Raw genomic sequence first — 13,065 nt, 5'->3', positions numbered from 1 at the left:
CAGGCCAGGCTGAGTAATTTCCTGGGCCAGGAGTATCTTATAGCATGGCCAGGGACAACACCAGGAAGCCTTACCTTCTTCCTGCTCAGAAAAGTCCACTTCTTGTCTCTAGTCCTGTGCTTAGCACTCCTCTGTCTTTATCTCATGCCTGGACTTCAAGGCAACTTTGGAGACCAAGATGGTAGAAGATGGAAGTGGCTGAGCCAGGATTTGAACCCAGGGCATGGTATTTCTGAACAGGGGTAGCACTGGGATTCTTGTTGAGATGATTTGTCATTGGGTAGGACTGGCCTATGCATTTTAGGTGTTCACTATCCCTGGGCCTACCCCTTGAATGCCAGGGTGTCCCCAAATCATTGTGATAACCAAGAGTAGCCCCTGCATTTCTAGTGGTCTCCTGGGGACCAGGAGGAAAGAGACCTAGGTAAGTCCACTTCAGATTCATCTATAAAAAGGGATAGTTATCCTTGTGGTTTAGCTGTCATGGCACGCAGCAGGGGTCAGTAAATATACTTCTCTCTTTTCCAGAAAGGGGTACTTTGTGGCTGCACTGCCTTTCTTGGCAGGAGATCTGAGGCCCCCCAGTCCTTGAGACTCAGCTGTGAAGCAGGATGCTCCCCAGTGTCTCAGCTGGAACCTTGAACAAATCATTGATTCCTCTGCTGTCTCTGTGCTCAACCCTGCGTGCTTTGAGGACTCAGCAGACTCTAAATTTTGAAGCTTGCAGCTGACAAGTTTGCAGGCATTAGGATACAAGGTATGACACCGCAAGGGGGCAGCAGTGGGCCAAGAATGCCCCATCCTGCCCAAAGGAGCAGGAGAGACCCCCTCAGAAGACTGGGGAAGAGCGGGGAACACATGGCTTCTACCCCCAGGAGGATCTACCTGCCAACCACCCAGCATCATGGAACTGCCTATCAGATTCCATGCTCTGCCAGACAAGTTTTGGAAAGACAAAGTAGAAGACAACCCAAGAGCCTAGATGCTCTCCCAAGCCTGCCACTATGTCCTGGCTGTGCATCCCTGGGCAGGTGACTACCCTCTCTGAGCCTCAGTTCTCCCCTATGTAAAATGGAAACAGTGACACCTATCACACAAGCCCTGGGCTTTGCAGGACTGGTGAGGGGATCAAGTGGGGTTCCTGGATGGAGGGAGGAGGGAACTGTGAAGTGTAGCGTGCAGTAGATTGTGAGGTTGTGCTGGAACTCCAGAGGAGGTGTGGACACCCAGTGACTTCCATCAGTCATCACAGAAGAGAAACACCACAGTGGTGTTTCCTACTACTGGCTTTCCTGTTGACCCAGACAACTGGCTGAGTGATGTGGCCTGCTACTTATTGCCAGTTTCCTAGGGAAACAGAGAAGGGGACTGGACATATCCCTCCTCCTTAGCCAGTGTATGTCTAAGCCTCTTCTGCTTAGCAAGGAGGCCATGTCACAGAGGTCTGAGGGGGACCATTCATACTGTGGCCCTCCTTAGGCCTCAGTCCTTGTAGACTCAGACACCGTCAGTGTAATGCACCACCACCATCAGAGACACCATCACTGCAGGCCCATCTTGTCTAGGCCACCCTGGATGTGCTTGGTTTTGTCATCTGTAAGAGGGTCCCTCTCTTAGGGCTGTAATAGGGACCAGCTGTGATGAGAGAAGTGGGAACACTTTGCAGGACTGTGGCCCTTGCTCAGTCTTGGAGTCAGGAGGAGGGAGGAAAATCAGAATTGAGGGTGCTTCTGGGTAAGGGACTCACCCTACATTCTTTGCATACTCTGTGCACTGGATCCTCAGGGAACCACAATCCGAGTGGTAAATAGTGCCCTCTCATTTCACGGTTGAGGTGGGAGTTTGCATTTTTTCAGACGGCCGCAAGAAGATTTATGATTCCACATTTTCTCCTTGAAATATGATGTTGACACTTTCCCATGGCGAGGTGGGGTCTATCTCTCCTCCCTCCACTCTTTCAGAAAGTGACAGCACATGACTTCTGAGACTTGGCCCTAAAAGGTGACACAGCTTCCACCTGGCTGACCTGGGACAGCCACTTTTAGAATCCAGCCACCATGTGGGAGGGAGCCTGGGTCAAGTGGAGAGGCCACAAATAGGTATTTGCCATCTGAAGTCCTGGCTATAGGACCAGTAGCAACCACCATGCGGGAGAGTTTGAGTGAGAAGCACCCACACTGAGCCCATTAACCGTAGGCTATACAAGAGAAATAGAAATTATTATTATTTTTTTTAAGAGAGGAATTTCTCTATGTTGCTCAGGCTGATCTTGAACTTCTGGGCTCAAGTGGTCCTCCTGCTTCAGCCTGCCCAGCAGTTAGGACCACAGGGATATATCACCATGCCCTACTAATGTTTTTTAATTCTTTAGTTTTGGTAGAGATGGAGTCTTCCTATGCGGCCAGCCTGGTCTCAAACTCCTGGGTTCAAGTGATCCTCTCACCTTGCCTTCCCAGAGTACTGGGATTACAAGCACAAGCCACTGTGTCTGGCCAAAATGACCATTTTTTTAAGGCAACAAGTTTTGGAGAGATTTGTTATGCAGCAGTCTGGTAACTGCAATAGAGGAGCACACAGGGGCTCAGTTTGACAGTTAGAGACTCGCCAGAGGACTCGGTGTGTAGCCAGACTAGGCTGTGCATCCGTGTCTTCTGAACTCCAAGTCCCATCTTTTCCCTAACCCTGAACTTCCTTCTCTGTTTCTGGGATGGCTCTGACTCAGGGAGAGTCCCCTTTTCCTTCCCCACCCAGCAGTGGCCAGGAAACCGCAGCCAGAGGTGCCCCAGGGGTAGTCCACAAGGACAGGCTCACCCAGACACGCACTTGTGGTTTATTACACACAGTGATCTCCATCTACATGGAAATGGAAGGAAGGCGAGCAGCCAGGATGGAGCTGGTCGCTGGGAACGCTTGCTGGAAGTGAAAAAGACTCTTGTCAGAGTGTGGGTGGGTCTGGTGGCAGGCCCCCTGCTCAGGCCAGCTGGGAACCAGCCCTGAGGTTTGCTTTGCCTGTACAGCCCACATAGAGTCATTTTTGGCCACAGTTCTGGGTAGGAGACTTGGGATCAGTAAGACTCAGACTCTGAGTGGGAGGACTGCCTCCTTTGGCTGGGCCATGTCCCATCTTGTCCCTCTCTGGATGATATGAAAACAGAGACAGGAAGTAGCAGTCAGTCCCACCTGGGCCCCTCCATCCCCGACACTCAGCTAGCTCCCTGGAGCGGGGTCCACATCACAGCTATCACAGAGCTTGGCCACTACTCCTGGCCAGAGGACATACATTCTCATGGCAGTCTGGCCTCCTGGGGCCTACCAAATGTGGTGGCAGCTAGACCCTCTTGGGGGATTTCCACTCACTGCTCTGTGGGTTCAGCTGCAAGTTCCAGGTGAGTCTTGTCCAGGGGCCAAGTCTTGTCCAACTGTAGAGGCAGCTGGTTGTGGCTGAGTTTGGAGGCTGGTGAGGCCGGTGGCAGCAGCAGCAGCAGCTGCTGTCCCAGCCCTGAGCCTTCTTGGATAGGATGTGTCCCAGGGAATCCAGGGTTTTGGGGACAGGTTCTTGAAGGGCAGTACCACCGCTGAGAGTCTCTCTGCGAAGGCCCAACCTAGCATCTTTCCAGCCTCGCCCTAGCCAGGGGCTTCTGCCTTTATCTCCTTCCCGGGAAAGCCCAGGCCCAAGGGTGCCCCTTAGGTACACATCTCCCTGGTCTGGGCTGTCCACTTTCCTGCAGCTTCACATGCTGAAGGCTCTGGGGCTGGGTGAGCACAGTCTCGAATGTTAAAAATTCCACAGGTAGTGCATTCCATGAGAAAAGATCAATATATTACTGTTTTGTTTTTACAAAAATTAAAAATGTCCACACGGATCTGTACAGGTGTGAGCTGGGCCTGAGGGTCACTGGAAAAGGAGGAAGAGACTGAAGGTGATAAGGAGCTGAGAGGCCCCACCCCCATCCAGGCCACCCTACTCCGGCAATCCCTTTCCTGCTCATTTCCTCAGGAACAGCTGCGGACCCCTTCTCTTTTCCCTCGCCTCCCTCTCCCTCTCAGTGGGCCAGTTTGGACAACGTCCCAGGAGGCACTGATGGCTTTACTCTGCCTTGGCCAAGTGTCATTTGAGTCCATGTGACCACCAGGGTGGGTTATACACCATCACCCAGGACTATAGTCCCACGCCTCAGCTGCAAGCTGGGAGAGTCAAAACCAGGGTCATGATGGGAAACTGGGCTATTCAGTCACTGTGGGGTGAGCTGTAGACACCCAGAGGTTTGAGTGACAGCACCCAGGCTCCAGGGTCCTCCCCATCCCCCCACCCTCCCCTGCCTCCCCCACCTCCCCTGAGCCTGCCCTGGAGGCTCTTCCCTGCAAGGTACCTTATGCCAGCAGCCAGGCACGGGCAGCCCGTCGGGGCCCTAGAAAAGAAGAAAGTTTCAGTGATGGGGATGGGGCTTGGGGAGCTCCTCTATACCCCACATACCCTCCCTGGTCTGTAGGGAGGTGCAGGCCAGGGAGCTGCCATGTGAGGCTGCTGAGGGCCCACTGAGGCAGGGCCACAATGCCCCCTCTGTCCACCCAGGTAGTGGGGTGATGGAGACATGATGGCCTCTCACTTAGCTTGTCCTGAGTGTGTTCCCTCTGTGCTTTGTGGAGACCACTGTGCAGTGGGCAGAAACAGAAGGGATGGGTGTTGTACCAGGCATGCATGGGCTGGCCTGGGTCCTGCCGAGAGCTGTGTGGCTTCCTGCCTGATGTGTTAGTGACTCTGGCTCCTCGTTCTGGGGCCTGTGAACTTTCAGGCCTTGGGCAGGAATGTCGTCTGGAGGGTTTTGAGGACGGCCCAGGAGTTGGCATCCTGCTCCAGCCTGTATTGGCCCTGCACAGGGCAGGCTCAGGTTGTTGGGGGCTGGGGCTGAGCGTGGGGCTGGGGCTGTCTGGTGGCACCTGTGGTGCCCACTCAGCAGCCAGACATAAGCAGGGTCTGGGTTTCCTCAGGCAGCCTGGAGGGTGGGGAAACTGAAGAGGAACAAAGACTGACTCATCAGCTTGGCACCCCTGGGGGCGCTAGGGCACAAAACATGTCATTCTGTTCCAGAGCATTGGCACAGGCTTCACTGGGCATCCCCTGGAACATTCCCATGAGTACACCAGGGAACCAGGCTAGGGACCAAAGGGAAGGTAGGGAGGAGGGCAGAATGGAAAGGAGGGTGGAAACAAGGAAGGCCGGGGCAGAGCCCAGGGCCCCGGCTGCCCAGAAGGCCCACACAGCACACTGCACACAGCACACAGCAGGCCAGACTGCCTACCCCAGGGCATGGCCCACTGCCCCTCGAAGGGCCCCGCCAGCCTGGAGCCCCTCTCCGGCCTCCGCAGGTGGGATTCTCCTGTTTCAAAGGAGACAAGGGCTTACTGACTTGGAGGGGAGTCCTGGGCCACAGTCTAGAGCTGTGGGGCTGAGTCACCCTGCCCCTGCTGTCCCTGCCCTTTCTGTGCTCTGACCACTTCACTCAGTAAGTCCTTTTCTCATTGATTTCTCAAAACTGTCTGGGGGGAGGGGTACCCCCCACTGCAGGATAGGGACACTGAGGAACAGAGGCCAAAGGTCTGGGAGGGGGTCTCTAGCTCTGGTGCCACTGGAGGTTGAGGCTGGCCTGCATCCCCAAGGAAGACCCCACCCTATTCCCATGGCCAGGGTATGAACATGAGTAGCCAGGTATGAATATCTGCCCAGTTTTAGTATGGAAACCCAACTGTTTTGTTTTTCCTATCTTTTCTGAGCTCCACTGAAAGAGTATGACATGTAAACCCTCCCTGCTTTCTAGCAAAAGGAAACTAGGCAGGCCATGGTGGCTCACACCTGTCATCCCAGCACTCTGGGAGGCCAAGGTGGGATAATAACTTGAGCCCAGGAGTTCAAGATGAGCCTGGGCAACATCGCAAGACTCCATCTCTACAAAAATTAAAAATTAGCGGGGCATGGTGTGCATTCCTGCAGTTTTGGCTACTGGGGAGGCTGAGGCAGGAGGATCACTTGAGCCTGGGAGATCGAGGCTGCAGTGAGCCATGATTGCACCACTGCACTCTAGCCTGGGCGACAGAGTAAGTCTGTCTTTAAAAAGAAATAAAAGGAGTTGACTTTTGAATTGTAGTTGTTTCACGCACTGGGTACTGGGACTGGTGGGCTACCAAGGGCCACTGAGAGAGCAGGTAAGGAGGTAAAGGAAGGGTATGGGGGCAGGCAGAGGGGATTCGAGGAAGAGGGAGGTGCTGCCTCTGCCCAGAGATTCTTCTGGGAAGGAAGAAGGAAGGGGAGGGGCAGCCAGCCAGAGAGATGGGGAAGCTGAGTTTCAGCCCAGCTTGACTTCCAGCACAGCAGGAGTCAGACCCTGACTGTGGCCCCAGGTGGCCAGGGTGATGGGGCTGGACGCTCACTGCCCCGCCCCCAGCAGCGTGCCTGTGCTGACTTCGCTTCCCTCTCCAGGGCCCAGCCCCCTCCCAGGGCACTGCTGATGGTACTGATGACTCCAGGTAAAGCCCTTCTGCTCATGGTCTGGCCCCTGTCGACCTCCACCCCAAGTGCGTTTGACTCAAGCCAGGCCTGTCCTGAGGCTGAACAATGAGGGGCCAGGCCTCCATCTCTAGAGGGGCTGGGTTCCCCGAGCCATGCCCACAGTTGGGGGCACTCAGCAGCAGTGTTCCTGACAGTGAGGAAGGCTGGTACATGACCAGTGGGGCCTCTGGGACTTGCAACTGAGCTCTGAGGACAGGCAAGATGTTGGTCTGACCCTGGCTGGAGGCCAAAAAGACCTGGGGTGGGGCCCTGCTCCGACACCTACCACAGGACACGGCTGGTCCAAGCCTGGTGGTCCTGGCTCGCCTTTCTGGCCCTTCACTCCTTTCCGGCCAGGGACTCCTCGCTCTCCCTGTGCAGGAGGGAAGATGATGGTATTGGCCATAGCTGCCAGGCTCAGGCACCTCCAACACCTCTCCGAGAGAGGCACCTGGGGCCAGCCTCCCCCTGCCTCCCGCCCACCTGCCTGGCCGGCTTCTCGCTGCCTGATTCCCCTAGGCTTCCATTCCTACCTGCCTCCTTCCCCTTTCCTCCTGCCCTAGCTCCCGTCCAGCTGCCCTTACCTTCTCTCCACGTTCACTCCGGTCACCTTTCTCTCCTCGAGGTCCAGGGAAGCCCTGACAAAAGGATTAAAGACTGAATCTGAAAATGAGGCCGGAGGTTTGCCCCTCTGTTACCTGTTCATCTCTGTTCCTCTGCCATCCACATGCCCACTTCCCACCCACCTCCCTGTGCATGTTCATGGCACACGCTGGCCCGGTCCCAGCTGTAGGTAATACACTGCCAGGTACAAGGCTGATGTAGGAAGAGCATGTATTGAGGATGCCAGCTGGGCTTGCTCCAAAGTAGTCCCTGGATACCAACAGTCAGGCAGAGCTGCTGACAAGGGGTCTCTCACATTACAGATGTGGCTGGCACCGGTCTAGGTTTGGCTGAGGACCGAGGCCCCAGAAACCATGGAAGTTATGTCACTGTCTTTGATGGAATGAGAAATGACCTCTGTCCTGTGCTCTTGGCTCAGCTTCCTGTACACCCATCTGTCCATCCATCCATCCATCCAATGTAGCTAAACATTTACTAGGAGCTGGACTGGCTGGACACTGAGGACAGAGAGTTAGATTTGTTATGGCTGGGCATGGTGGCTCACACCTGTAATCCCAGCACTTTGGGAGGCTGAGGCAGATCACTTGAGGTCAGGAGTTCAAGACCAGCCTGGCCAATATGGTGAAACCCTGGCTCTACTAAAAGTATAGAAATTAGCCAGGCATGGTGGCTGGCACCTATAATCCCAGCTACTCAGGAGGCTGAGGCAGGAGTATCGCCTGAACCCGAGAGGTGGGGGTTGCAGTGAGCCGAGATTGCGCCACTGCCTCTGGCCTAGGGGACAGAGCAAGACTCCATTTCAAAAAACAAAGAAACAAACAAAAGTTTAAAAAAAAAAAAAGAGAATTGGATTGGACATGTTTCCTTGTTGATGTGTAACGGGGAGGCAACAGAGTGCTGATGACAGTCAATGCTCAGTGACAGGTGTGAGATGGTGGGGTGGGATTCTGGGGGCAAGGGCTGCTCTGTTACAGGTGGGGGTCAGAGGGAGCTTCTGAGCACAGTCCCCATTACAGTTGAGCCTGGTGGAGTTGAGGAGGGGCTTGGGCTTTGCCAGGTAGAGCAGGTGGGCATGGTTTTGAGATGCTACCCTGAGCACCAGGCCTCCTAGAATGCAGCTGTGACCACATTCATGGTGGCATGGAGTCTCTTTAGCTCCACCCACAACTGGCCCCAGAACCTGCAGTGGGCTCAGCATTGTCCTCTCCCTTCCCATTGATGGAGGCCAGCCCTCCCAGTCAGAAACCCAGACTACAGCTCTTCCATTCCCTTGTCCACAGTTGCTCTTCCAGGTAATGTTCTCTTTTTAAAGTCTAGGGTGGGCACCAGAGTCCTTGCAGCCCTGCATCTGTCCTATGTCCCTTGAAATAGCTACCTGCTCTTCCTGAGAACAACCTCCCTTCTCACAACACATTGATTTCACCCCAGTCCGTGATCTGACTCATCAGGGCACTGCATTCCTATGGTCAAGACGTTCAGCGTTAACCTAACTGGGACCAGTGAGAGTCCCTGAGACTTCCTGTAGAACACTGGAGTGAGGTAAATTTTCTTTCTTCTTGGTTTGGGCCTGGGAGGAGGCTGGTCTGGAGCTGCTGGCTTTACCCCACCACCACGTGGAACTTGATTTCCACAGGGAAAGCAGACAAAAGAGGGTGAAAGGCTGAGTTGTGTTGACACAGTTGAGCCCTGGATCCACGTGTTGAACCCCGAGACTTTTCAGTTATGAGACATTTTAAGCCAGTTTAAACTGTTTTCTATGTATGCTACCAGAACAGACTTGATATAATCAACCTGGGCTAATACTTCCCTTCCTCTTCTTCTCAAATTACTGCTCTAGCTAAAGCCTCATTATCTCTCATGAGGATATTGCAACAGGCTCTTCACTCCTCTCTTCACTTCCTTGCTACAATGTGTCATCCATCCATCCATCCATCCATCCCTCCATTGCCATTCATTATCCATCCATCCATCCATCTATCCATCCATTCATCATCTAACATCTATCCATCTATTATCTATCCAAACATCCATCCATAATGGATACAGATGCATTGATTGATGGATGCATGGATGGAGGATTGAATAGATTAATCCTCCATCCATCATCCATCTTTCTTCCATTATCCATCCAACCACATATCCATCATCCATTTATCATCCAGCCACCCAACATCCATTTATCTATCATCCACTCATCCATCATCTATCCATCTATTTATCCATCCATCCATCCTGCATGCATTATGCATCTATCAATCCAACAATGCATCCTCCATTGTCCTTCATCCTCCATCCATCATCCATCTACCAATGTATCCTTCCATTATCCACCCATCAACAATCCATTCATCTGTCCATAAAAACACCTACTCTGGGCTGTGCACTGGATTTGCCAATGAGGACACAGGGGGAACCAGTCAGTTGCAGTCCCAGCCCTGGGAAAGGGGGGTCACACTTGAGTAGCCAGACCAGGTTACTACATGAGGGCAGAAGATACACACAAGAGGGACCCGATTACTCAACGCAAATGATGAGTCACTTACATCTAGTCCTGGCTCCCCGGGTCTGCCCTGAGAAGAGACACAGAGTGGGTAAGAGGGGTTAGGGAGGGGTGCTGGGAGTACAGCTGCTGGGAAGTCCAGCCCTGTGGATACCAGGTCTGGCCACAGAGAGGGGGGCAAGGAGACCCACCAACCGTGCAGGCATAGATAGAGGCCAGGATAGACCTGGCATCCACAGAGTGTAAACTCTGGCTCTGTGAAGTGCAGGGACCCAGTGAGGTACAGGTTTGGGCTCCCAGGGCTGAGCGACACCATGAACATGTGGCCATAGTTGGAGAGGGAGTTCTGAATAAGGCAGTTACCTTCTCTCCTTTGGTTCCTGGCAGCCCAATAAGGCCCGGTGGGCCAACTGGCCCCTGGATAGAAAAGGAATGAGTCAAGAGGCATGCTGCTTACAGGAATTAACACCTTTGGGACAAATAAGTCTCGTGACACTCACAGGCAGGCCGCTGGGGCCTCTCTCACCCGATGCGCCCTTCTCTCCCTTTGCTCCATCCAAGCCCTGGAGGCAAAGGAGGGAAATCAGTCAGGGGGAAGGGGTCAGACAGACAGTAGGACAGGCAAGCTTGGAGACTGCATGGGAGCTGGGGTGTGGGCAGAGGAACAAATCCAGGCTCCGCCAGGCCTGACCCTGGCTTACTCCCCGGTGAGGGTAATCAGGAAGAGCTCTGGCCATGCCTGGAAGGTGATCATGGTCACACCCATTCCACAGATGAGGAAAGCAGGTGCAGAGATGAGTGGGGATGGGCCCAGCCACACAGTGGAAGGCAGCAGAGCTGGGTCCCCATCAGGCCTCTGTGGCAAGCCTTGGACCCTGTCCCTGACAGCAGCCACCTCTTTGAAACATGAACTGAGGAGGCCTTAAGAGAAAACAGAACCAGAAGAAAGTGTATCTGGTGGGGCCGCATGCTGAGACCTGGGATTCCATGACTCTGAATCCTACATCTGGCCTCTGAGCTGGGGAAGCAGAGATGTACTCACCCCCGGGGGTGGGGGGTGGTGTGACAAGGAGTGAGGCCAGATGGCCCCCCCTTCTGTGTCTGCCTCCCTGGGGCAGGGCATGTGGGCAGGCCACACTCGAAGATTTAATGTAAGAGAAGGGAACACGCCATTATGTAATAGACACCAAGCCCAAGACTTCGTGCTCAGCCTGTGGCAGCTGAGAGACAGATGTGTGTGGGGCAGGCTGGAATGGGGAGAGGCGAGGACAGTGCAAGGAACTGGGAGGCACAGAGAAAGGAGAAGGGGACAAGCAGTAGAAACAGTGGGTGGTGGACCCGAGAAGGAAAGAGGGACAGACTGGGGTCCCAGGCAGACGGAGAAAGTGGAGGAGAGAGCCCCAGGTGTGGGGAGGGGGCACTGGCCCTGAGGACATCTGGGAGGTTATGCCCTGGGGACTTGGGATGTTCAGGTGCTAGGAAGACTCAGGGATGGGCCAGGGCGGAGGTCAGGCCCTTCGCTTTGGTGAGGTTCTTGGAAACCGCCTGGGCGGTGAGTCTGAGGCCAGTAGGGAAATCTGTGTCCACTCACCTTGGGACCCTGGATTCCCTGGAGGCCCTGCAGGAAGAAGAAGCAGATGAGAAGGCTGGCTCCAGACCCTCTTGCAGTGGCCACTTGCTGGCCCCTGGGGCCCCATCCTGGGCTCTGCCCTCTGCCCATGTGCCCCTCCCTGAATGAAGAAGCCTGCTCTCTCCTGGGTCATGGCTCCGGGACCTAGCCCCCACCCCGCCTCTTGCTTTCCTGGCTGCTTCAAACCAAACCAAAACAAACCGTCCTTACCATGGGGCCTGGGGGGCCAGGGGGGCCAGGGGGCCCCGGCTCCACTATGAGCTGAGCCTAGGGAGGGTGAGAGACAGGTTAGTCACCCACCACCTGTCACCCTCACCCACCCGCACCCAAGCTCACTGCACACTGCTGGAGTGAGGGTCTCCTTCCTGCCCTCAGAGGGCACAGCCTGGTGAGTGGATGGCAGTTGGCCTGTGGGTTCTCAGAGGAGCCTTGCTTCCTTTACTCTTCCTCCCCTACTGCCCTGGGTTTGTTCAGGCCAGGTGGCCTTTTTGTCCCAAGACTCAGGGTCCCCACCCAGCCTGGACTGGGTGCTGGGGGAAGCCCTGCCCCCTGCACACCCTTACCAGGCTCTCCTGTAGGCTGCCAGACGCTGACTCCCCTTTCTCCCCCTTGAGGCCGTCGGCACCCTGCAGAATGGCATGGCCTGTGAGTCCTTTGTGTCCAGCACCTGCGTCACCACCCATGGTGCTTAGTGACCTCCCTTCCTGCCCCCATGTGGCTTCTGGCAGTAGTCGTAAGTTAGCTGTTGCAACTGAAAAAGGTTTTCCTTAGATCTGTGTACCACGCCGTGGGTGGTGAGCAGCGTGGGCTTTAGAGAGCACATGAGCAGCCACGCAGATTGTTTTCCTGGGGTGCAGGGAGCAACCAGGGGCTCTGAAGCAAAGACCCCGGGTCAAACCCCAGCACCTCCTCTAGCCCAGTGATCATCAGGGATGGACAGCGAATGTGTCCCAGTGGTGGTGTTACACCTGGCGGCTCTTCCAGTCAGGCCATAAAAGCAACAATAAAAATGATGAGGACAACAACAGTGGGTACTGCTGTGTGCCAGCCACCACTGTCAGCCCAGCCACGCATGCCCTTGAGGGAGGGGAAAGATCACCCCCACTTTGGAAGTGAGGAAACCAAGGCCCCAGGAGGTTAGGTTGCTTGCCCAGGGTTCCAAAGTCAGCTAGGATGGAGCTGAATGCAAATTTGGGCAGCTTAGGTCAGAGAACAGTGGTATAACCATCTGGTCAATGCGCTTCCATGGCCACGTCTCCCGATTCTACCTGCCATCTGAGCAAGGTGGAAAGCCTGTTCCAGACAAGGAAATAGACACCTGGAGAGAGGAGGGCAGCGCTGGCCTGGAGCCTACAGTGTCCCCGGCAGGCTGCGCACTGAGACTGCAATGGCTGTTGGACGCCCCTGGCCCCCTCCCAGCACAGGGGCCACGCAGTCACCTCGGGGCTCCCACACAGGAGGCATAATGTGTGGCCCAGCCCAGTCACATACCGGGAGGCCAGACAAGCCCATCTCGCCTGCTTCCCCTTTGAGTCCAGTTGGCCCTGGCTCCCCTGGGTCTCCTTTCTGTCCTTTGGGACCCTGAAAGCCACAAAAACAAGGGATTCATGGGGCTCAGCAGGTCCTCTCCCTTTCCCCACCCTAGTGGGTCGCCAGAGCTTAGTCCATGGTAGGCCCCCACTTCCTCTTTGTGGGTCCCCACCTCCAGCCACGGTGGCTGAGAGCCTCCATTGAATGCAGTGGCGGGGGGTGGGAGGCAATGCCACT

The 13,065-nt window shown here is 55.0% G+C and overlaps 1 protein-coding gene across 5 annotated transcripts in view; it reads right to left on the bottom strand.

Annotated features, from left to right (window-relative positions):
* Window positions 1–2,812: 2,812 nt before the first annotated feature.
* The window catches only part of COL23A1 (collagen type XXIII alpha 1 chain), a 356,236-nt gene continuing 345,983 nt past the window's right edge, over window positions 2,813–13,065 (bottom strand). For 4 of the 5 annotated variants that reach the window (XM_017518269.2, XM_037734819.1, XM_017518274.2 and 1 more), the window contains 12 exons: window positions 12,790–12,879; window positions 11,862–11,924; window positions 11,509–11,565; window positions 11,260–11,286; window positions 10,169–10,231; window positions 10,032–10,085; window positions 9,712–9,738; window positions 7,129–7,182; window positions 6,831–6,917; window positions 5,301–5,378; window positions 4,371–4,409; window positions 2,813–3,895 (listed from right to left, as the gene is read on the bottom strand). In XM_017518269.2, the coding sequence (XP_017373758.1) occupies window positions 3,893–3,895; window positions 4,371–4,409; window positions 5,301–5,378; window positions 6,831–6,917; window positions 7,129–7,182; window positions 9,712–9,738; window positions 10,032–10,085; window positions 10,169–10,231; window positions 11,260–11,286; window positions 11,509–11,565; window positions 11,862–11,924; window positions 12,790–12,879 (642 nt within the window). In that variant the 3' untranslated portion in view covers window positions 2,813–3,892. The remainder of the gene's footprint in view (window positions 3,896–4,370; window positions 4,410–5,300; window positions 5,379–6,830; window positions 6,918–7,128; window positions 7,183–9,711; window positions 9,739–10,031; window positions 10,086–10,168; window positions 10,232–11,259; window positions 11,287–11,508; window positions 11,566–11,861; window positions 11,925–12,789; window positions 12,880–13,065) is intronic. The other variant, XM_017518273.2, reaches the window with a different exon arrangement.

Source organism: Cebus imitator, unplaced genomic scaffold, assembly GCF_001604975.1.
Source record: "Cebus imitator isolate Cc_AM_T3 unplaced genomic scaffold, Cebus_imitator-1.0 Scaffold668, whole genome shotgun sequence".
NCBI lineage: Eukaryota > Metazoa > Chordata > Mammalia > Primates > Cebidae > Cebus > Cebus imitator.
This window is presented reverse-complemented; position numbering and strand designations above follow the sequence as displayed.